Source organism: Meira miltonrushii, assembly GCF_003144205.1.
Source record: "Meira miltonrushii strain MCA 3882 unplaced genomic scaffold FA14scaffold_3, whole genome shotgun sequence".
NCBI lineage: Eukaryota > Fungi > Basidiomycota > Exobasidiomycetes > Exobasidiales > Brachybasidiaceae > Meira > Meira miltonrushii.
In genome coordinates this window covers 2,003,895-2,025,695 of record NW_020289945.1, presented here as the reverse complement: position 1 = coordinate 2,025,695, position 21,801 = coordinate 2,003,895, and the positions used below count along the sequence as shown (strand labels likewise).

General features: G+C 43.3%; 12 protein-coding genes across 12 annotated transcripts in view; 11 read left to right on the top strand and 1 right to left on the bottom strand.

Annotated features, from left to right (window-relative positions):
- Positions 1–410: 410 nt before the first annotated feature.
- Positions 411–3,506, top strand: FA14DRAFT_180627 (uncharacterized protein; the record flags this gene model as incomplete). Its single annotated transcript, XM_025501023.1, has 1 exon — positions 411–3,506. The coding sequence occupies one exon, from the start codon at positions 411–413 to the stop codon at positions 3,504–3,506; it is 3,096 nt and encodes a 1,031-aa protein (XP_025354296.1).
- A 94-nt stretch (positions 3,507–3,600) lies between these two features.
- On the bottom strand, positions 3,601–3,977 carry FA14DRAFT_124965 (uncharacterized protein; the record flags this gene model as incomplete). Its single annotated transcript, XM_025496675.1, has 2 exons — positions 3,601–3,847; positions 3,916–3,977. 2 exons carry the CDS (start codon positions 3,975–3,977, stop codon positions 3,601–3,603), a joined length of 309 nt encoding a protein of 102 aa, XP_025354295.1.
- Positions 3,978–4,963: 986 nt separating this feature from the next.
- Positions 4,964–6,256, top strand: FA14DRAFT_106744 (phosphatidate cytidylyltransferase; the record flags this gene model as incomplete). The annotated part of the gene is made up of 1 exon (XM_025495784.1): positions 4,964–6,256. A coding segment is annotated over one exon (1,293 nt), but the record flags the coding sequence as incomplete, so codon positions are not given.
- A 167-nt stretch (positions 6,257–6,423) lies between these two features.
- On the top strand, positions 6,424–7,213 carry FA14DRAFT_67561 (uncharacterized protein). Its single transcript, XM_025502684.1, has 2 exons — positions 6,424–6,656; positions 6,715–7,213. Exons 1-2 carry the CDS (start codon positions 6,575–6,577, stop codon positions 7,002–7,004), a joined length of 372 nt encoding a protein of 123 aa, XP_025354293.1. The 5' UTR covers positions 6,424–6,574; the 3' UTR covers positions 7,005–7,213.
- A 3,473-nt stretch (positions 7,214–10,686) lies between these two features.
- Positions 10,687–11,073, top strand: FA14DRAFT_161578 (uncharacterized protein). Its single transcript, XM_025499177.1, has one exon. It carries the CDS (start codon positions 10,733–10,735, stop codon positions 11,021–11,023), a length of 291 nt encoding a protein of 96 aa, XP_025354292.1. The 5' UTR covers positions 10,687–10,732; the 3' UTR covers positions 11,024–11,073.
- Positions 11,074–11,475: 402 nt separating this feature from the next.
- Positions 11,476–12,167, top strand: FA14DRAFT_161577 (uncharacterized protein). The gene is made up of 3 exons (XM_025499176.1): positions 11,476–11,568; positions 11,637–11,800; positions 11,879–12,167. Exons 1-3 carry the CDS (start codon positions 11,484–11,486, stop codon positions 12,041–12,043), a joined length of 414 nt encoding a protein of 137 aa, XP_025354291.1. The 5' UTR covers positions 11,476–11,483; the 3' UTR covers positions 12,044–12,167.
- A 1,212-nt stretch (positions 12,168–13,379) lies between these two features.
- Positions 13,380–14,102, top strand: FA14DRAFT_156663 (uncharacterized protein; the record flags this gene model as incomplete). The annotated part of the gene is made up of 2 exons (XM_025497848.1): positions 13,380–13,667; positions 13,737–14,102. 2 exons carry the CDS (start codon positions 13,380–13,382, stop codon positions 14,100–14,102), a joined length of 654 nt encoding a protein of 217 aa, XP_025354290.1.
- Positions 14,103–14,577: 475 nt separating this feature from the next.
- Positions 14,578–15,065, top strand: FA14DRAFT_156662 (uncharacterized protein; the record flags this gene model as incomplete). Its single annotated transcript, XM_025497847.1, has 2 exons — positions 14,578–14,650; positions 14,716–15,065. 2 exons carry the CDS (start codon positions 14,578–14,580, stop codon positions 15,063–15,065), a joined length of 423 nt encoding a protein of 140 aa, XP_025354289.1.
- Positions 15,066–15,690: 625 nt separating this feature from the next.
- On the top strand, positions 15,691–16,212 carry FA14DRAFT_156661 (uncharacterized protein; the record flags this gene model as incomplete). Its single annotated transcript, XM_025497846.1, has 2 exons — positions 15,691–15,748; positions 15,809–16,212. The coding sequence occupies 2 exons, from the start codon at positions 15,691–15,693 to the stop codon at positions 16,210–16,212; spliced, it is 462 nt and encodes a 153-aa protein (XP_025354288.1).
- Positions 16,213–16,434: 222 nt separating this feature from the next.
- On the top strand, positions 16,435–16,993 carry FA14DRAFT_180621 (uncharacterized protein; the record flags this gene model as incomplete). The annotated part of the gene is made up of 3 exons (XM_025501022.1): positions 16,435–16,498; positions 16,554–16,726; positions 16,799–16,993. The coding sequence occupies 3 exons, from the start codon at positions 16,435–16,437 to the stop codon at positions 16,991–16,993; spliced, it is 432 nt and encodes a 143-aa protein (XP_025354287.1).
- Positions 16,994–17,704: 711 nt separating this feature from the next.
- FA14DRAFT_180620 (uncharacterized protein) lies at positions 17,705–19,157 on the top strand (the record flags this gene model as incomplete). The annotated part of the gene is made up of 4 exons (XM_025501021.1): positions 17,705–17,786; positions 17,853–18,173; positions 18,614–18,703; positions 18,772–19,157. 4 exons carry the CDS (start codon positions 17,705–17,707, stop codon positions 19,155–19,157), a joined length of 879 nt encoding a protein of 292 aa, XP_025354286.1.
- A 309-nt stretch (positions 19,158–19,466) lies between these two features.
- FA14DRAFT_180619 (uncharacterized protein) overlaps positions 19,467–21,801 on the top strand; it is a gene marked incomplete at both ends in the record, with an annotated part of 2,569 nt that continues 234 nt past the window's right edge. Inside the window, 6 exons of the mRNA XM_025501020.1 lie at positions 19,467–19,536; positions 19,594–19,769; positions 19,840–19,987; positions 20,236–20,241; positions 20,301–20,426; positions 21,125–21,451. Coding sequence (XP_025354285.1) covers positions 19,467–19,536; positions 19,594–19,769; positions 19,840–19,987; positions 20,236–20,241; positions 20,301–20,426; positions 21,125–21,451 — 853 coding nt within the window. The remainder of the gene's footprint in view (positions 19,537–19,593; positions 19,770–19,839; positions 19,988–20,235; positions 20,242–20,300; positions 20,427–21,124; positions 21,452–21,801) is intronic.

The window sequence follows — 21,801 nt, the reverse complement described above, 5'->3', positions numbered from 1 at the left end:
ATAGGCTAATAGCACCTCCATTGTGTAATCGGGGCAATAAAGTGTTAAGATAATGAAATTTTGTCATTCACATCCATCTTCTTTAAGTGTGGAAGAGGGCGTACTAGGCACAAAATCCTCTAGCACAGCATGGCGAGCAATGCCAGGTTTGTTTTTGTGGGTGGCGTACGTAGCTTTGGGCACGTTTGCCAGTATCACAAAGCGCCTTTATAAGGCAGTGTTGCGTGCACTTCTTGGCAATGAAGAGCAGAAAGAGTTATAAAGATCGTTTTCTCTCAAAGATTGAATTCTTCACTCCACCCTCATACTCACTTTCACCACGCTCTCTTTTTTATTACTTTAACACACGAGCTGGTTCTCGTTTGTTTTTGTTTTTTTTCTCCATAAATAAAGAAAGTGGTATGCCAGCAATGGGAGGCGCACAAAATACTAGCAATGTTCCTGCTGCTCCAATTCCACCACCACCAATGCCAAACGGTGCAGGCTTAAATGTGACTGCAGTCAATGCAACCACAAATGAACCTCATCATGCCGTTAGAGTGATCCCGGTTAGTGGTTTACCTCTGATTGTTACCGCAAAAGATGAACCAAATCAAAAACCATTATTTCATTGTCCAATCGACTCAAAAGATGAACAATGTTTGGCGGAACACAAAGATGTTCACCCACCTCATCATCATGAAGAGCATATCGGTAACATGTTCGCTGAATTCGAACTGGAACCGTGCAATCCTGAAAATCCAAATCAATTGCAAGTTGTAATGTTGACTGACGATCGATTCAACGAAGAAAATCGTCAGCCAAACAGACCCCTTACGCCAACGGAATACCTAATCGGTTGTTCATCCAAGATGCCTTTATTGGGCGGTCGTACGGCTTATAAAGTTGAACCGCAATTTCGTCGAGTTGGAAGAAACAAATTTGTCAATTATATGCGTAAACGTAGTTTTGAAACCCTCAAAAAACGCAATCAAGATGAAATCATAGAAGAAGAAATCATTGAATTACAACCACAATACGCTCCCTTTCATCGTCAAAGTGAAGAAGAACGTTTAAACTTTCTCGATATCAAAAGTCCATTCAAACGATACATCGGAAACGCACCTGATCATCATCATCGTTGGGGTGCTCGTTGTGCGGAATTCGGAGACGTTGACGGTGTCGCTTGTTCGCGTGAACAATTGCATCGTAATATGCAATTCATGAAAGTCAACAAACCAGCTTTCAATCAAGACCGTCGTAGAGAATTGGACGCACATCTATTCAAACGTGCAACAATGAGCGAAAACGGAGCTTTACACCGCACTTTCAAAAAGCGTTCTTTGACACCCGAACAAGCAAGAACAGTAAGAATGTTTAAACGTCAACAAGAATTAAAGGAAGAAGAAGCAAAGATGGATTACGTTCGTCGTTGGGCAGAAGGTAATGCTGTTCGCCGTTCATTCGAGCCTTTAGACGGTCCTCTGTTGCTTCAGCGTGATTTTGACGAAGATGAAGACGAGGACCATGCATTTGTTCGTCGTCACTTAGACGAAGATAACGTTTGGGAAACTCGTTCACCAAAAGGAGGACATCCTGGACATCCTGGCGGCGCTGGCTTTAACGGTATGCCTCGTCCTATGGCAAAGCGTGATTTGACCAATGCAGAAGAAGATGAAAAGCTCGAAACAAGATCGTTCAATAGTAAAGGTAGACGTGGCGGTGGCCCCCGTGGTCCTCCCAATCGTAGAATGCGTAAACGCGCTTTGTCAGAAAATGGTCTGGAAGAAAGAGCTGTAATAGAAGGCAATGTCGATGATGCTTTAGAGAAACGCTCCAATGATTCCCACAACAAGTGGCGTGGTGGCTACAACGGACGATATAATAAGCGAGACTTGCAAGACGATGAATTGGAAAAACGCTCGAACAAAAACCGCGGATGGGGTGGTGGTTCTCATGGTGGTTGGCATAAGCGCGAAGAACTGTCCAAACGAGACTTGCAAGATGATAATCTGGACGATGATTTGGAAAAACGCTCGAACAAAAACCGCGGATGGGGCGGTGGTTCTCATGGCGGTTGGCATAAGCGCGAAGAACCTTCCAAATTGACAAAACGTGCAGTATCAGAAAGTGGCAAAGACGACCTCCATGCCAGCTTGCAAAAGCGTGATTTACAACTTGAAGATGACAAACTCGAAACAAGATCCATCGGCACCACTCATAAAGGAGGTGGCGCAGCAATGGGCAGACCAGGTGTCAACAATGCTGCTGGTGGTGCTCGTCCTGCTGGAATGAAGCGTTCTTTGGAAGGCGAGGGAGACAAACTCGAGACAAGATCCATTGGCACAAGCCACGGAAGGGGTGGTCATCCAGGAGCAGGCAGAGGAACTGCTGCTGCTCCCCCTGCCAACAATGTTGCAGCCGGCCCTGCTGCAGCACAACCTAACCGAAGAGTAAAGCGAGATGTTCTTTCGGATCCCATCGACATCGATGACAGCTTTGAGAAGCGCTCACATTCTCATGGCGGTCCTTATAATGCCGGTCGAGGCTGGAAAAAGCGTGATTTGATTGGCACCTATGACGAACAGGATGGTTTGGAGAAACGCTCAAACGGAAATTCTTACAAGAACAGACGTTGGAAACGAAGCAATCCTGACGATATCCATCTTCAGAAGCGTCAAGTCGCTGATCTTGAGGATTACGATGACGTTGCATTGGAGAAACGTCATAAACACTGGGGCTGGGGAAAGCATGGCGGATACCGTTGGAAACGTGAAGAAGATGAGAGTCTCGACAATCCAGCTTTGGTCAGACGTGCATTCTCTGATAGCGGCAAGGATGATCTGATTGCCAATTTGCAGAAGCGTAACCAGTACTGGGCAGGAGGTGGCGGTAATTATTGGGCAGGTCAATGGGGTGGCGGCGGTGGTGGTGGCGGAGGAGGTGAAGGAATGAGAAAGCGTCAAATTTATCATCCGAAAGACTTGCACTTTAATATGGATCGACTCCAAGAATTTTTGATGGAACATGGTGCTGTTCATGATCTCCTCGAATTCGAGCATGAAATGGACAGAGATCGTGATCTTGTCAAACGTGGTCCAAGAAGCTGGGATGGACGTGGTCCAGGATCCGATTTCGGTCCACGTCGCGGCCGAAGAGGTTGGAGAAGATGGCGTCGCGGTCCCGGTCCTCGTGGTCCAGGCCCACGTAGTCGAGGTCGCGGTCCACCGCCCCCACCATCACCAGGAGACTATGATTGGGGTCGACGTGATCTGGAGTATGACGATGATGACGCCTTGACGGTCCGTAGCGTGTTAAGCGCACATGGCGATATCTTCCCTCGAGGGTTTGATGATTTTGCAGAAGCAGAAATACAAGACGTCCAAAAACGTGATGAAATCGTGAAAGCAGAAGACCCAGTCGTGCAAAAGCGAGACGCTGCAACAAAGGCGGCAATTCCAACTGTTCAAAAGCGTGATACGATCGCCAGTGCTGCTTGGAATTGGGCAATGAAGAAGCTTTTGTAATGAGGTCTCCTCTCATGTAAAATTCTCGAAATTTTGTTCCAGTCATACATTTCGCATGTACACCTTCATTCACTCTTTTGATTCTTATGCTTTTCTACTTGTCTTTCTTCTTTTCTTGAACGGTATCTGATGTTGCCTTTTTGTTTGAGGGACTTTCCCCTTGATCTTCCATAAATGCTGCTATGACGTACCCTATCAGGACTACATTGGCTACAAAAGCGGCCAAACCTCCCGAATAAGTTGCATTGCCATTGAACAAGCGATCTCTTGCTACATAATAAGCCGTTATTGGGGCAGCAAACATTGCAACGCTGAATATGCCCAACTTCCAATAGACGCGACTATGAGCAGAATGGAAAGATTAGTGTCAGCATTAATGCTATTTGTGGGATTTCCATCGAATACTCACGCAGTTGGATCAGGTCCAGGTGGTCCTACCCTTGATGGTGTTACTTCTGGTGCTCCGGACATTGTAAGATGGATTTGATGTTCTGATGATGGTCAAGAAGCAATCTTACTATTTTTCACGCTAAAAGTTGTAGTATGTGTCTGTGCGTGTTGTTAAGCGTGAGAGAATTTCGCTCTAAAAGTGGAGCTCGGCCAGTGTATTTTTGCGCGTGTTTAGATGCGGTGCACCGCCAGTGCAAGACCACCGACACGCCAAAGTGAGAAGAAATGCAGTTGAGAATATGCAACTCAATCACAGCTCTCTATCTGTCTGTCACTAACCCACTTTTATCTCGCTTGGTTGCTGCAACATTCTTACTCCCACATCCACCATCACTTCAATCACAAAAATGGCTCCAAAGTCAAGATTTGCATCTCAAGGTGCATTCGATGCATTAGCATTGGAAGATGAATCGGCAAATATTGCTGACGATGAAGTATCTCAAGTAGATCCAGAAGAAGAGGAAGAATCAGGAACTTCAACTCCCAATGCAAAAGTTAAATTGACTAAAGCTGCACATAAGCGAGCATTGGCAAAAGAAAGAAAAACACGAGCAACAGCTTCAACCAATGGAGAAGATGTCGTTCAAACTCCTTCAAAGACAAAGTCAAAAACATCCACAACAAATGGGTCATCCAAGGCAAAAGAGGCCGTCTCTACCCCACAAAAGATTGATCAAGTAGATGATGACGATTTAGAGGTTATGAAGACGAGAAGCGGTGGTCGTATTCCAAGATTATCTACCGAACCTCCAGAAGAGAGACCGATTGCACCCATCTCAACTCCTGCTCCTGGCGTACAAACATCCGCAGTAGCACCTACACCTTCTGAACCGGCAAAGACTGCAGCTGCTGTTCGGGAAAAGCTAGAACCTGTCTCAGCAACACTTTCTAAAAAGCCAAACGCCAATCCAGCAGAATTCTCACGCAATCCAGTCACAGCAGCAAGCGCATCAAGACCAAAAGCAAAAAGTGGATTGAGCAAAGAACAAAATAGCGATTCAGATAGAAAAGCATTTTGGAAAAAGGTGTATGAGAGAACACTTTTCACATTTTTAATGATCGGTGGATTCGTATTTTTGCTCTTACTTGGACATCCATACATGATCATTCTCGTATTGACGATGCAAGTCTTGGTCTATCGCGAAGTGACTGCGTTATTCAACATTCCAGGTCGACCAAGTGTTACTGGAGGAGCACCGAAACGTGGATTTGTGAGCAATGGTAGTAGTCGCGTCAGCAGTGCAGCTCAAAGTGAAGACGAAGATGATGATGGAGAAGGAAGAAGAAAGGAAGAGCTTTGGAGCAAGACGTTGAGTTGGTACTTCTTTGCTGTCAGCAATTATTTCTTGTATGGTGAATCGCTCATCTACTACTTCAAGCACATCGTCTTTGTTGACGCATACTTTATCCCATTCGCACGTCAACATCGTTTCTTGTCGTTTATGCTATACATCTTTGGATTCATGGCTTTTGTCAGCGGACTTCAACGTGATAATCTCAAGCATCAATTCGGTCTATTCTGTTGGGTGCATATGAGTCTGCTATTGATCGTATATTCGTCTCACTTTATGGTCAATAACATTTTGGAAGGATTAATTTGGTTCTTTGTTCCTGCAAGCTTGGTGATCTGCAATGATGTTTTCGCTTACGTTTGTGGGATGATGTTTGGACGGACGCCATTGATCAGTTTGAGTCCAAAAAAGACCGTTGAAGGATTTGTTGGCGCATTTATTGTTACGGAAATTTTTGCATTCTTTTGGGCAAGTATTTTCCAAAGATTCAAGTATATGATCTGTCCTGCTGTTTCATTGGGTATGAATGCATGGTCGAATATTCATTGTGAGGTAAATCAGGTTTTTGCTTGGCATGCTATGCCTTTACCACCTGCACTTGCACAATCTCTCAATTCGCTCGTTTCACCAATTGTTGAAGCTATCAGTGGAAAGAGTGTGGTGATTGCCGATCTACCTTATACGCATTTCCAATTGCATGCTCTTGTAATGGCAGCATTTGCAAGTTTAGTGGCACCATTTGGAGGATTCTTTGCAAGTGGTTTCAAACGTGCTTTCAACATCAAAGATTTCGGTGATAGTATTCCAGGACATGGAGGATTAACCGATCGATTCGATTGTCAATTCATCATGGGTTTGTTTTCGTATGTTTACTATTCTTCCATCATTCGTGAACATCATGTTACCGTTGGATCGGTTTTGCAAACAGTCGTTACCCATTTGACAACGGAAGATCAAGCCGAGTTATACCGCGAATTGACAAGATATCTACAAGGACAAGGAATTAAAGTTTCATTGACTTGAGAGAGCAAAGCGTGAAGGGAAGGGAAGGAGGGATCGTGCGTGACGCCCTGATCGGCATGAAAAAGAATAAAGCTACATATCCTGCATGTAATGAAAGAGAAAAATTGAATTTGGCTTAGTAATTTGAAGCAGAATGGGTGCGTGCAGAGAGGTGATAGGAAGGAAGGGTTATTCGGCATCCTTGACCGGTGATCATAATTGGCATTGAAGCGGGCTATTTTGATTGGTATTCAAACGAGATCAACTTTGCTCCTGACCCTTTCTGTCCGTTCAACCACCTCTTCATGCTATTGAATTGAAACCATGATGTCGAAGCAACTCTACCTCACCTTATTCTCTTTGTTGGCTTTGGCATATGCAAGTATGACGAAAGCAGCCTCTTTGGGTGAGTGATAAGAATCGAACATGACCAGAAAGATGGCTGACAATTCTTCTGATTCAAGGTAAAAACGAAGAAACGAACAATTTGCTCTTTGGCCGTGATGAAACCATTGCAAGAACTCCAAATTGCGGCAAACCGTCTCCATTCCGCTGCGATCTTGCTTGTCCTGTTGATCCCAGATGCGAATTATTGGGGTATAATACTACAGGTGTGACTTGTGGCTGTCCCTGTATGGAATGCAACGGGAAGTATTATGGTCCCACCTACGATTACAAGAATTCAACTGCATTGACACCGAAGGAGCGTGCCAAATGCTTGGATGTGACCCATCCATGTAAGACGCATGACTGAATGATGAACGTGAGGCCATTCTCATACTCTCACTAGTCTTTGACGGTACCTGTAACAACCATACAACCATACTGAATCACCTTTTTTGGTGTTCAGCACTCATAGTAGCCTCTTCTCTAAAGATAAATCAAATTTCATTAGCTTTTGCATTTGCCTCTGCTTTGCTGAGCATCTTGCAATGTGAGCAAACACCGGCTTAAACGGATCAATGGAATACCGACGTATATAGCTTGGCTGGAGTGAATTGCCAAGAATTTGCATGATGTGAAGCGGAAGACTTCTTGGTGGCAGTGTCACAAGTTTTTTCGTTTGAAAAGTATATAAGATGGTATGTATGGATTCCTTTAAATCTCTACAACCATCAATCAATCTTTCTACACTACTCAAGTTCCAAGACCCGAAAACCAAGACAACATCATGAAGGAAGCTCAACTTATAGCATTCACTAACTTGGTACTGTTGTACGCCAGCATGCCTTTAGTAGCCTCTTCCGATAGCTGTGGCGTGCGCCCAGTACAATGCTTCGTCGGTTGCCCATCACCTGGTCCTTCTTGTGAAGATTTGGGTTTCGACCTTTCCTATGCTGCTTGTGATTGTCCTTGCACTCGCTGTGAAGATGGTAAATTCTACTCATCCGGAAGCACAAACCTTTTAACGCAAGAAGAAAGAAATGACTGTCCCGATATCAAATGGCCTTGCAAGACGGAGTGACTGTATGCGTGGAAGCTCGGGAACAAACAAGGAACAATTTCATGTTTTACGCCTTAGCGTCTTTAGTCATTCTTCTCTTCACCGGTCACCTTCAAAGCACCTTCTTGTGAATGATATTCATAGTGAACAATCAAAGATTGATTACCAATTGTGATCAAAGCTGTTAACTCGAGCCTGATGTACATACAGCCAAAGGGTCATTCAAAGCTTGCTGTGCTCTTAACGTGTGTAGAGAGAGAATAATGAGTGCACCGCATGGCATGAAAAGGTATAAGTCTTTATAACCTGCATGAAAATTTAAATTTGGCTTACTGTTTTGTGCGGCGTGAGAGAATGCATTGAAGCGGAGCTTGACTCGGCATAGACCTTTTTTGATAGGTATTTAAGCCGGCAAACTTTTACTCCCTTTCTTTCCGTCACAACCATCTCTTTCGACTAAAACGCAATTAATCATCATGACAAAGTTGTCATACCTCCCCTTCGTGATCTCTATCACGGTTTTGGCATATACTGCTATGACATTCGCAGCCTCTTTAGGTGAGTTATGTCACTTGAACGAGATGAGAATATAGCTGACAGTTTCTTGGAATCAGGTAAAGTCGAAGAGACAAACGATTTGCTCTTTGGCCGTGATGCAGATTCTTCAAATTCTCCTTATTGCGGTAATCCACCTCAACACTTTGTTTGTCATTTTGTCTGTCCAACGGATGACAGATGTGAGGTATTGGGTTACAATCGCACTATTGCTACTTGTGGATGCCCATGCCAAAAATGTGATGGAAAGTATTATGGCTCCACAAACGATTACAAGAATTCAACTCCGCTTACTCCGGAGGAACGTGCCAACTGTTTGGACGTACTCCTTCCGTGTAAGACGGATTAGTCTACTGTGAAACGGAATTCGATCTCATGTTTTTGGTGATCTTGATGATACCTACAGCAATCGTACCGGATTGTCCCGCCGAACACCTTCATGGTATATTCTTGGACGTTAATAGTCATAGCAGCATGGACTGTTGAAATGAATCTGATTTGATTGGTTATTGCTTTTGTGCTTTCTTTGCTCGGCATTTTGTGTGACAAAATACACCGATCGCCGTAGAGTAAACAATCATGCGTACCACAAGCTTACTTACCGAGTTATATAGCTTGTCAGTAGTGTAAAGGAAAGTGTGCACGGTGAGATGAGTAAGCCATGATTGTAATATTCTAGGCAAAGCAGGCAGATATTATGAAGCTCTTTCCTGACTGAAGAGGCTCTTCTTCACCAACAACAACCATCATCACAGTCTCCTGCGCATCTCTTTGCTTTTAACACCAAAGCAGCATGACGAAGCAAATTTATCTTACCGTGATCACTGTTATGGTACTCTTGTATACCAGCATGGTATTAGCAGCCTCAATGGGTGAGTAATAATAAACAAAGAGATATAGAAGAAAAGCAAAGTAGCTGATTATTCTCTCATTCTCAGGTAAAGTTGGAGAGACGGACGATATGCTCTTTGGCCGCGATACAGACTCTGCAAGCACACCTTTCTGCGGTAAGCATACTGGTTTCCACTGCGATCTTGAATGTGCTACGGATTCTAGATGCGAAGTATTGGGGTACAACCGAACCTATGTGTCTTGCGGATGCGCCTGTATTCGTTGTCCAAATGGCAAGTATTATCGTGGCATCATTGATTATGAAAATTCAACTCCGTTGACACCGGAACAACGCAGCACCTGTTTGGATATTACCCATCCGTGCAAGACAAATTGTTGAGGGATGAGTTGGAGTCCAGTCTCAGGCTACCATTGGCATTAATGACATTTGTTGCAACCTTTTCAGATTTGCGAATCACCTTTACAACACATTTTTGGACGTCAGCATTCATAGCAGCATGTTCAAAATGATACAAATCTCATTAGGCTCAGAATCTTGTCGTGTATAGATGTCGAGGTAAGGTAAGAAGCAATGTGTTGCACGGAGCAGTTGATATAGCTTGCAAGTAGTGCAAAACCAAAAGTGTGCATGATGAGAGGCTGAGCCATGACGGCAACATTGTCGGCAAAATCGGCAGGTATCAGAGAGCTCTCTCTTGTTTAAAGCAGCTTTTCTTCACCGACAACCACCACAACTTCCTGCGCATATTGTTGCCTCAAGAACAACACAGCAGTATGACGCAAATCTATCTCACCGTAGTCACTGTCATGGTACTCTTGTATACCAGTATGACGTTAGCAGCTTCTCTGGGTGAGTTGAAGAAAAGTATGAGGTAAAGGGAGAATGACTGACAGAAAGTTTCAGGTCAAGTCGAAGAGACAAATGATATGCTCTTTGGCCGCGATACAGACTCTACAAACACTCCTTTCTGTGGCAAGCCACATTTCATTTGTTTTCTTGAATGTGCTACGGATAAACGATGTGAAACGTTAGGATACAATCGTACTGGAGTGGCTTGTGGATGCGCTTGTCAACGTTGTCCTAATGGAAAATATTATCGTGCAACGTTAGATTACGAGAAAGGAACTCCGTTGACAGCAGATCAAAGGAGCGAATGTTTGGACGTCACGCATCCGTGTAAGAACCATTACTAAAAGAAGGGAGCAAGAAACTACTTCTATGCTTTTAATGGCCTTGAAGACACCTATTGCAAACCCATGAGGCCCGCGAATCACCTTAATAGCATAGATTTGAACATCAGCATACATAGCACGATCTTTGTTAGAGAAAAATAAGATGAGCTTATGCATTTGCGTTCTGTTAAATTCAACTCGTATTCTTGTCATGCGAGCACATACCAAGATGGGAGAGCAATCATGTGTAACAGTGGCACGCCGATGACTGTGGCTTGCCAGTGGAGGAATGCCAAGAGTGTGCAGAAGAAGTAGTGGCAAACATACTAGCGGCAGAGTCACAAATCTGCCCCGAATAAAGGGTATATAAAGTCATACTTGTAGCTACTGTTCCAATTCTCACACCCATCACCACAACTCTTCAAATGAACCGTTGATCTGAAAACCGAAACATCAACATGAAGCAAGCTCTTTTCGTTGCATCCACTGGCATGTTGGTCTTACTTGCCAACATGCCCTCAACACTCTCTTCAGATGATTGTGGCAAGGGTGGATTTATTTCGTGTGAAATCGCATGTCCATCACCTGGTCCAGGATGTGAATCTTTAGGCTATGACACTAGCATTTCTATTTGTGGCTGCAAGTGCAATCGTTGTAGTGATGGACTTTATTACTCAGCTTGGAGTCCAGTCCCTTTAACGGAAGAAGAACGAAAGGAGTGTCCCGATGTCAAATATCCATGCAATTAATTGCATGTTGTAAATCTCAGGAGCATCAAAGGCTCCTCAATTTTTCGCTGTACGCAATGTCGTATTTGAACAATTTCTATTTTTCTCTTTCAAGAGATCACCTCTGTAGTACCTTATGTTTATTCAAGCTTAAACAATTGATGACTGATTAAAGAACTCTTCTGAACGTGGCCTTGTTCTCGGCATAGATACAAAACAGGCCATGCAAAAGATGCCGAGCTCTAAGTGACCAAGTTACATGTCCCTTGTATGACGTAGTCAGGATCGGCAGCGGAGAGAAGGAAGATAAATGTCCATCGGCCCCTAGAATTACACCGATAGTCGGGCCGAGACGGGTAAATGACCCTGATGCTGTGCAAAATCGAAACTCCCTTTCTCGCGATTCGGAGGGGGATGGAAGGTCAAGTTGCAATTCAGCTCACTTCTAACTTCCATCTCACACCTTCATCCAACATCGACAATGTGGAAACAATCTGTACGTTTGGTCGTTTATGCTATTGCAGTTTTATATGCTGTGAGCATCATGGCGACAGCGAGTAGCTTAAGTGAGTTGTTGTGAGCAAATCTGTCCATAGCTGCATACACTAACAAAAAAGCATCCCCTCTCCCATAGGAATGAAAAAGGAGGCGCGTACTTTCTTACGTCGTGATGAACCTTCACAAGATTGTGGCTCGCCTCAGACTAATTACAGATGTTTATTCGTCTGTCCCATGGACTCTTCATGCCAACAATTGGGTTTCAACAGATCCGAATTGTCCTGTGGCTGTCACTGTCAGGTAAGAGATTGAGCTCCCGCACCACTTCCATATCGGACTTGTCATGATACTGATCAAACTGCCCCTTTCCACTTGCAGCTATGCCCTGACCATAAATATTACGGTCCCGTGCAAAATTACAAAAATTCCAAGCCGTTGACCGACGATCAAAGGAAGGGTTGTCCGGACGTTGTCTATCCGTGCGATAATAATGATCAATCGGGTGATGATATCACATTAAACATCGGCTCCGAATCTGGTTAAAAAAATTCATAGTTTGTAGTAGCTGAAGCCGTTGTATGCAAAAATGAGCCACTTGGAATCTCGTTCACCCAACACCATCAATCTCCTCTCATTCTCACCTTTCATAACCTCTGTACATTTCCCCTTCAAGTCAAACGACTCTTGCTAGGAGACCTTTCCTTGAACAACAACAAGTAGCGTAGCACATACTTCATCAAACGTGGCAAGATGAAGCAAGCACTCAGCCTCTTTTTGACAAATGTCATGATTCTTCTATTTGTGGGGTTGGCTTCAGCAGCTTGTGCGTAAAGACACTGAGAGCAAAAAGTGCTATACAATCTCTGACTTATCCTCCCCAAACTTTCGTCTTACAGTGTTCCCGTATGAGGTACCTTTTTCACAAGATGAAGTTTCTGCAATTTCTCAAGATTGTGGATTGGATGCATCATCTTCAAGTCCAAATCCAATGGTTGTATGCCTTTTCGTTTGTGTTTCTGATCCTGATTGCGCTACGATCGGATTTGATAGGAGCAAGATTGGTTGTGCTTGCCCTTGTCAATTGTGCCCAAACAACCTAATTTATCCGTCAGGAGTTGAAGACCATACAACTGCACCACTTTTATCGCTCGATGATATTATTCATAAATGTCCGCAAGTCAATGCTCCTTGTATGTGAAATTGTAGTTTCGATCTGGTCATAGCCATCTTTCCAAAATGTACTCCTGCGAATGCTTTGATGAATACCATTCAATAATGTCGGATGACAGGGGTTGCTTAGGGTTTGGAATGCTGAGTAAATGTGTAATTTCATTAATATGACACTCATAAAGGCACCCTTTTGGGAGGGGAAATAAGTGCGTGCTGCAAGATGGACCGCCTTGTTTTCAACGTTGAAAATAGGAAGCAGGCATGGCGTTGGTATGTAGGAACGCAGGCTTCCGTGTATGTGCGGAATGAGGTAATTGAGTTTGAATAGATCGATACCATGAATACCATCTAGCGGTTTCAGATGAAAGGGGTCGCGAGGGGTTTAATTGATGGGAAAAGGTGCAATTCATTGATGTGACACCCTAAACGGCGCCCTGCTAGGAAATAAGTGCGTGCTGTAAGATGGGCCGCCTAAATCTTAACGTTGAAAACGTAGAGCAGGCATGGCATTGACATATTGGAACACGGGCTTCCGTATATGCGCGGAATGTGATAATTGTGTTTCAATAGATCGGTACCTTTATAAAGCGGCGACGAAATGAAGACGGAAAACCGAAGTAAACTTAATATATGATCTTGTTGATCAAATGGTATATAAGAGAGCGTTGAAAACCTGAAATCAAGATCTTCCCTTCACAACACTCTCAATATGAAATCTATTATCGCACTTTTCTTCCTTTTGGCTGTGCTTTGCACTTCCACCTTTGCAACTCCAATGGAAAAACCTCCAAAGGACCTCAAGTTTGACGTTCCTGATAATTCAGACAACCCATTCCCGGAACCTCAATTGTTGCCATACAACACCAGCGATTGTAGCTTTCCTACTGACCCTCAAACTAGGATGTTAGAACAATGTCTAACCGTATGTTTACTCGATCCAACTTGCCAAACGCTCGGTTTTAACAGAACTGAGATAGGTTGCGCATGCCCTGCTCAAGTAAGTATCTGTCATCCCGCACCATTTCCGGTCAACTTATTGACGCAACCCTTTCTTTCTCTCCAATAGTACTGCCCTGACGGCAAGCTTTACGGATTCCCAGCTTATACAAAAGGTGAACCATTGACACCTGAAAAGATTGCCAAGCAACCTCACGTCAAAGCACCTTGCTTCGGATGTGTAGGCTCACAAGTCTCGCCAAACGGAACTCAAATTGGTGATTGTTCATCAAGATGTTCTTCTACAACAAAGATTTATCATCCTAATCAAGATCCTGCAAGTTCAAATCCTAATTTGGATCCTTCCGTTTCCAGATCAAACCAAGGTGGTTCAGGTAGTGATTCTGATCCAAAAACTGTTACTTATAAGCCAGATGACTATGCACCTACTTGCTTGAACCCTGCTATTTCAGAAGGAGGCAAATCCAACAACTAAGGTGTCATCATTCATGAAGCTCTTTCCGTCGCCTTCTTGGCCATACAAGTGACTTATTCTTATTAATGTGATGAAATGCTCCTTCATTATCAGATATGTGCCTATCCTTGTTGAGAAAGGGTGGCCTTTTTGTTGACCCCTGTGTTTGTGTAGGCGGAAATTAAAATTAAGGAGGTGAATACTGACTCCTTCATGAGGTGTAGTTTGCGCAAAAGGCGCCCAGAATATGAAAAAGGAACAGAGAGCCTGTACAGGGGTATAAAGTTAAAACTTATTAGAGTTGGAAAGGTACGTGAACATCTTGCTCAACTCTTTGGCACGATAACGCTCCTGAAAAGATCGGCGTAGTAAGGAATACAGGGTCTTAAACTCACAGATAGACGGAATGGGAGATTGTTGAATGGGAGAGGGTCTATCATTATTCTTTCAATCAACCATCTCAGCCCGAATTTTCTGAGATCCTCCGTGCTCAAAAATGCTTCACTATAAGTTTGCCCTAATCGTCTCAGCCGTGCTATTCTCCGTCACTCAGGCCAGCTGGCTCAGACGTAAGTGTCATTGATGCAAAGTGCTGATAGTAATTGACCAAAAACACCTTCTCTCATGAACACAGGCGACGATGACGATGAGCCAAAACCAGTACACATCAACTACCAAGTACCAGATTGTGGAAATATCGATGCACCATGCGATCTGAATTGCAATTTCGACGTTTCATGTGTACCTCTTGGTTGGAATCATACAGCTTTGCCGTGTGCTTGTCCAGCAATTTTGTGTTCGAATGGCTATATGTACGGTTATCCTGATTATCGGCGAGCACCGGCTCTATACGGAGATACTTTGGCCAAACAACCTCATGTTGTGGCACCTTGTTACAACTGTACGCCATCTGCTATTGCTCCTTATGGAAAAGCTCAAGGCAATTGTGCAGATCCTGACAAGCCAAATTCACCATCAGTATGATTTATTCATGAAATGCGATTGGCTGATCTTCGAAAGATGGTGTTCCAGTAGAATTGATTCTCCTAAACATTTATTATAGGGCCTTAAAACATCTTTGATGTTCTTGTGGTTATGTTGAGCTTGTAAGATCTTGTAATATTGATTCATAGAAACACTTGAAATGAAGAAAGTGATCTGGAAAGCCCTCTCGATCGTAAATTATCCCACGGAGAACTTTTTAAAAGGTGAAAAAGCGGAGGCCGATCAATGTTCATTTAAACATGGGATATGGGCCGCTAAAACTTCCCTCGCTTAATTCCAACATACCTCCCCCTTGATCAATACTTGGTAAGCTCTAATAATTCAACTGTCTTAGATGCTGTTGCGGCTTTTTCATTTAAGATAGAGGAAATCTCTCTGCTTATAAGGGGAAGGAATTCACGACGCCGAAAGAGATTACACACCGCTCACATGCGGCTGCCAAGCAATGTTCATTCTGTACCCGTCCGAAAATTCAAGTCCCTAAAACGGCGTCAATCACAAATTTTACTGGGTCATCCGGACTTCAGTCTCACGATATGCAAGGCTTTAACATCTACCACATCTGATCTCAATTCTCTATCCCCATTTCTCGACTTTTCTCAACATGCTCTCTTTCAAACTCGCTTTGCCATTATTTGCACTACTCTTTTTAGTGGTGAAGGGTGAGTTTGAATGCTATTTGATTCGCAATGATACTGACACACAATGTTACCTTATTGTAGGTCATCCTACCAACACGCAACCAACCGACCCAACCCCTTCAACGAATGACATGTGCAGAGGCCAAGATGACTTTGGGATGCCACTTGTCGTACCGGATTGTTGCGCTGACAACTCATGCAAGGATGGCAGCTCTACAGATGATCAATGCAGGGCCAAAGACCATTTTGGGATGCCACTCGTTGTTCCAGATTGTTGCGCTGATAACTCATGCAAGGATGGCAGCTCTACAGATGATCAATGCAGGGCTAAAGACGCTTTTGGGATGCCACTTGTTGTGCCAGATTGTTGCGCTGATAACTCATGCAAAGATGGCAGCTCTACAGATGACCAATGCAGAGGCCAAGACGATTTTGGGATGCCATTGGTTGTGCCAGATTGCTGCTTCAGCAATACTTGCTCATGAGATACGACCCCTGATCTCGACTGTCGTATAACATCATTTTAATGAATACACTTAATACTCTGCCTGAAATACTGCACCGATTGAGGGGTTGCTATAGAGGAATGTTGCAAATTACGATCCAAAATTATATTGAAAACAGTTTCCATTCACGAAAGGGGTGGGTGCGTACCTGTTTATCCTCCTCTTTACTTCCATCACTCTTCATTTCTTTGTTGGCAAATCATGAGATCGATTTCAACAAAAATTTCACTGGCATTTTTCGCATTTTTCGCCTTTGTGACAATGGGTACGTTGAATTTATTCTTCTTTTACACTTTGCACTAACAATCATTTCATTTCAGGTGAAAGTACTTCAGAAGGAAATAACAAGCGTGATGGAAGTGTTTTACCATACTCAACACCAAGTTGCGGTTCGAATACGAAACATGCATGCAAATTTACTTGCAGAAAGAAGCCACACTGTCAAGATTTAGGATTCGATCGAAGCAAGATTCCCTGCTCATGTCCGGCCCAGGTAAAGTTTTAAGGTTCTTTTCTTCATCCCTACTTTTCTAAGCTGACCTCTTTTTTTTTTTCGTCCTTTCAGATTTGCCCAGATGGTAAGATATATGCTTACTACTCACAAAAACCTTTGACGGACGAAGAATTGTCTGAGCAACCACACGTTCGAGCAACGTGTTTTCCTCATGGTTGTGTTCCTGCTGCCATTGCACCCTTTCACAAACAGATTGGCGTCTGCACTCCTCCAGAAGGTACGGATCCGGAGCCAAACAGTTCATAACGAGCGAAAGTGTACGCTTCAATAGGATCTTACCATTTGCGTACATTAAGTCGAGTTTGGATTAATTCAAAGCTTGTTTAATCGATCTCATCAAATAGAGCCTGGAGTTTTAAGTTGCCATGTCAAAGTTCATGAGTTCTGTGTGACACAGAAAGTTGGGTCAAAGATTTGCTTCGTAACCTAAGACGTACTGGCAAAGTGTGGAATATATCAATAATAGGATCTGTCTGAGAAATGCTGAATGTACATGCACAACGGCTGCATTTGTTTAGCAGGATCAGTTACCCAAATTGCAACAGGCGGTACCATCTTATTTCGTCTTCCGATCGTTGTGGAAGAATAATGAATTGTCGGAGAAGCGTATAAATTAATCGGGCAACCCCTATTTCCTCTTGTTATTTATGAATTCTGCGTCCGTCATATCACGCAAACCTGATATTGTGGCTTTTTTGTGTAAAGAAGAGAGCTTGGTACAATAAACAAACTTAGTCAAACGGTAGTCGGTAATGCGTGTTTGGCCGGAGTAGCAATATTTCTTAAACGGCAATGACCACATCCGCTTTATTGCATACGGATTTCCGTTTCCTCTTCTTAACTTCAGTCAAATAAGAAACCGTGGCTATATTCAGTAAGGTATAAAAGTAAGGCTAAATATATATGTTTACCCGAAGTGCGTCTCAAACACATCCCTTCTTCCAATTCGTTCCAAAGATGTTCTTCTATCACTTAAAGTCGACCTTACTCGTGTTTACTGCTATCTTCGTTCTGGCTATCAATGGCTTGAAATTGACAGGTGAGTCAGTGAGACAGCATGTCTAATCCCTTGGGCTAATCGAGCTCACAATTGTATAACAAACAGATGGTAAGCTAGCCAAACGTACGCAGGTCTTGCCCTATCCAACGCCGGCTTGTGGAGAGACAGATCCAAGGTTCCTATGCTCGATTCCATGTGATTTAGATCCGAACTGCCAAACCATTGGTTTCAACGTCAGTGTTTATTCATGTGCTTGTCCTGCACAAATTTGCCCTGATGGTAACATTTATGGTCCGCCAGATTACAATGATAACGGAGGCAAACCTTTGACGGATGAAGAGCTCGCTAAACAACCTCATGTTTTAGCTTCATGCTTCCCGAACGGTTGTGTACCTGCAGAAATCGCTCCTTATCACACACAAATTGGTAATTGTGGCTAATTGTACAAAGAGCCCTTGACGTATGCTTTAGAGATCATCTCTGGATTTGACGAAAGAAAAGGCCGTAGTACCATTCATGTATCTTTTTCCTCTTCAATTCATGCATACACACCATCTTTGAATGCTCTACAACTGAGCTCAAGCCTAGCTTACCAATTATCCTAGATGCATTAGATCGTGCATTATGATGTATAGACTTTTACGTAGGCAGGAATGCTATCATCAAGTGGGCAAAGTATCATAATATACGCGAACATCGTTATGATGACGGCGAAAATTAATTTCCGTTGATAATATACGCCACCGATAAAACTCACGGTACCGTAATTTGATCATATGATCATTTTGTGAGAATGAATTAGCTAGGATACGATGTAGGTAAAAGAAAGTATGAAACTCTCTCTCAAACCTTCACTTACCCCACAGCAAACATAGCGAAAATGCCAACACTCAAAGCGACTCTTACCTTCTTGACAATCTGCTTTGCGGCTTTATTATTTATCCTACAAGTTCAAGGTAAGTGTATAAAACAGATGATGTAAGAGCTTGTTCATCTAATATTAACGCTCTTCATATTTCATAAGGTATCGACCATTTAGTCAAGCGATCTAAGAAGCACGCCAAATCTGATCAAGATCCTCATCCGAGCGATGGTCCAATGCTCTTGCCATTCTTGACGCCACTTTGTGGTTCAACGCCACCAGGCTATACATGTTTCAAACAATGTGACTTGGACGCAAGCTGTCAAGTTTTAGGATGGAATGTTACTCAAATCGGGTGCGATTGTCCTGCAACTTACTGTAGCGATGGCAAGATTTACGGACCTCCGTATTATAATCAAAACATTTCTGGTCATCCTCTTACAGACGCTCAATTGGCCAAACAATTACACGTCATCGCTCCATGCAATGGTTGTGTTCAAGCTGAGATTGCTCCTCATCATAAACAGATTGGCTCTTGCGGCAAATGAGCGGACAGCCATGTACACGCTCATATAATGACTCAGATTTCCACGGCCATCAAGGTGAATCAGCCAGAGTGAGCCTTTTCTTACCTTTCTTGCTGAACACAAATACTGATGTAAACAACAGTAATAATATTTCACTCTTTTACGGAGCCGCTTTGCGTCAATCAAACTTTAAATACACCTTTACGGAGCGGAGCGGCTATCAAAGTCTCATTTCAGCCTCCGCTTTCCTTTATTCTGACACTAGAATCGCTGAGAATTTCTGACAAGCTTCAAGTCATCTTCATCCTGAAACCATCTAGTAAACCAAAAATGCTCTTCTTCAAGACTGCCATTATCTTCGCTTGGCCTTTAATCAGTACTTCTGGCTTGCTTGCACAAAGTGAGTAGAGAAGAGTCTTATCTTTGGTTATCTTACATGTTCATCTCTTCTTTACAGGTGGAAACAGCCAATCAGGCTTCCCAGAGGACGGACCTCTAATTTTACCGTACAAGACTCCTTCTTGTGGATATGACAACCCAGATGATGTGTGCACCCTTCCATGTTATGAAGATTTCAGATGCCAGAACTTAGACTTCAATGTGTCGGTCTTCAGTTGTGCATGTCCTGCGCAGGTAAGTTTTTTCTTGGTCATGATCGAAATCTGATGATTGACAACGAAATTGAACATTTGCTCCCAAACAGTACTGTCCCGATGGAAAAATTTATGGACCCCCAAAGTACAATTCAGGTACACCACTGACTGATGAACAATTAGAGAATACACCACATGTCCAGGCTGCTTGCAACGGATACGTTCCTACGGAAATTGCCCCGTATCACAAACAAATTGGTACTTGCAATAAATGTTTGATTAGGGGTTGTGATCATAATTTCGTTGATTCAATTTTATCATTCTATTATTAATTCGCTTTGGGTAAGCTTGAGACCCCTTCGGCGCAATCTGTTCCGTTCCTGTGAAATTAAGTAAGGTACACCAGGACGCACCTAATCAATCGATCTCCTACCAACATCATCACAAAAGAATGCGCTTCAACGAATGCACTTTGTTGATCTTATTGAACCTTTATTTTTCGCTAGCACAAAGTGAGTGGGTCAATCGAACCTCGTCTAGTGTTTATGACTGACCTAATGATGTTCTACAGGCGGTAAAAATCAGCCACACGACTTAGAGGAAGAAGAGGTGAAGATTTTACCATATCAAGTTCCATTTTGCGGCGATATTGATCCGGAATCGGTTTGCAGTATTGAATGTTATGAGGATTCCAACTGTCAAACCCTTGGGTATAATCTTACTGCATTTCCGTGCTCCTGCGCATCACAGGTGAACTTTTTTGCTTCTTTGTTCGATCTTTGTTACCATCAGCTGACCATAACAATTTGAACAGATTTGTGCGGATGGGCTCTTATATGGATCAATAGGCGATAAGCAAAGTCCACCGCTGACGAATAAGCAAATCAAACTTCAGCCACACATTTTGGCTACCTGCTTTCCCAATGATTGTGTGCCGGCAGAAATTGCACCATATCACAAGCAAATCGGGACATGCACTTAAAGACTGAAATTCAAAAAAAGATCGGCGATGATCATTTTTACCTTCCAATTGACTTGCAGAAACGGAAGCATGACCCAAAATTGTGCTACTTTCCAGGCCCGGACAGTATGCAACGCTGCCGTTGACGTCTAAATGGGCGGTTGCCGTGCAAATTAAATCAGTCTCGGTGCTGTTCATCCGTTGCTTCCTGTACGTTATGTTCTAGATCATGACTGCATCACCTTCTTGATTGCTCTCCCCCATCATTGTTCCCACACCACTCTCCCCCAATCATCTTTTCCATGAAATGCATAGATTCAAGATAATCTTCTTACTGCTTTCTGCCCTTTTCTCTATTGCTTATACTTTGCCAGGTATGTTCGCTAGACCAAGAGCTAAGCTTCTACCGCTAACTGTTTCCTAAATCCTCACAGCAAATGTTGAGCAGAGCGAAGGTATGAACAAAAGTCTCTCATGCACCAAATCCAAGAGACACAAGGAGCATTCATCCAAGAAGCATAAGCCGAAACCTCAACCGCTTCCCTATAACGATGGGCAAATCAAGAAGCACAAAACGAAACTTCAAGCACTTCCCTTTAATGATGGACAAAATATCTTACCGTACCAAACGCCACAAATCTTACCGTACCAAACACCTGATTGTGGACAGGTTCGAAATCAACCCGAATTTGAATGCAAGTTCGTTTGTCCATACGATCCTCAATGTCAAATTCTTGGCTGGAACAGAACGAAGCTGCCTTGTGATTGTGGAGCTCAAATCTGCCAAAACATGATGCTGTTTGGCTTTCCTTCTTACACGAAAGGTGAGCCGCTCAATGATAGCCAAATTGCCTTTCAACCGCACGTAGTTGCAAGTTGCAACTGTACAGTTCCAGCAGAGATAGCTCCATATCATCAAGCAATACAAAACAATACATGTGATGGTTACAGCACTGTTCCCACACAAGTCCCACCTCCCACACAAATCACACCTCCTACGCAAATCACACCTCCCACGCAAATCACACCTCCCACACAAGTCACACCTCCCACACAAGTCACACCTCCCACACAAGTCACACCTCCCACACAAGTCACACCTCCCACACAA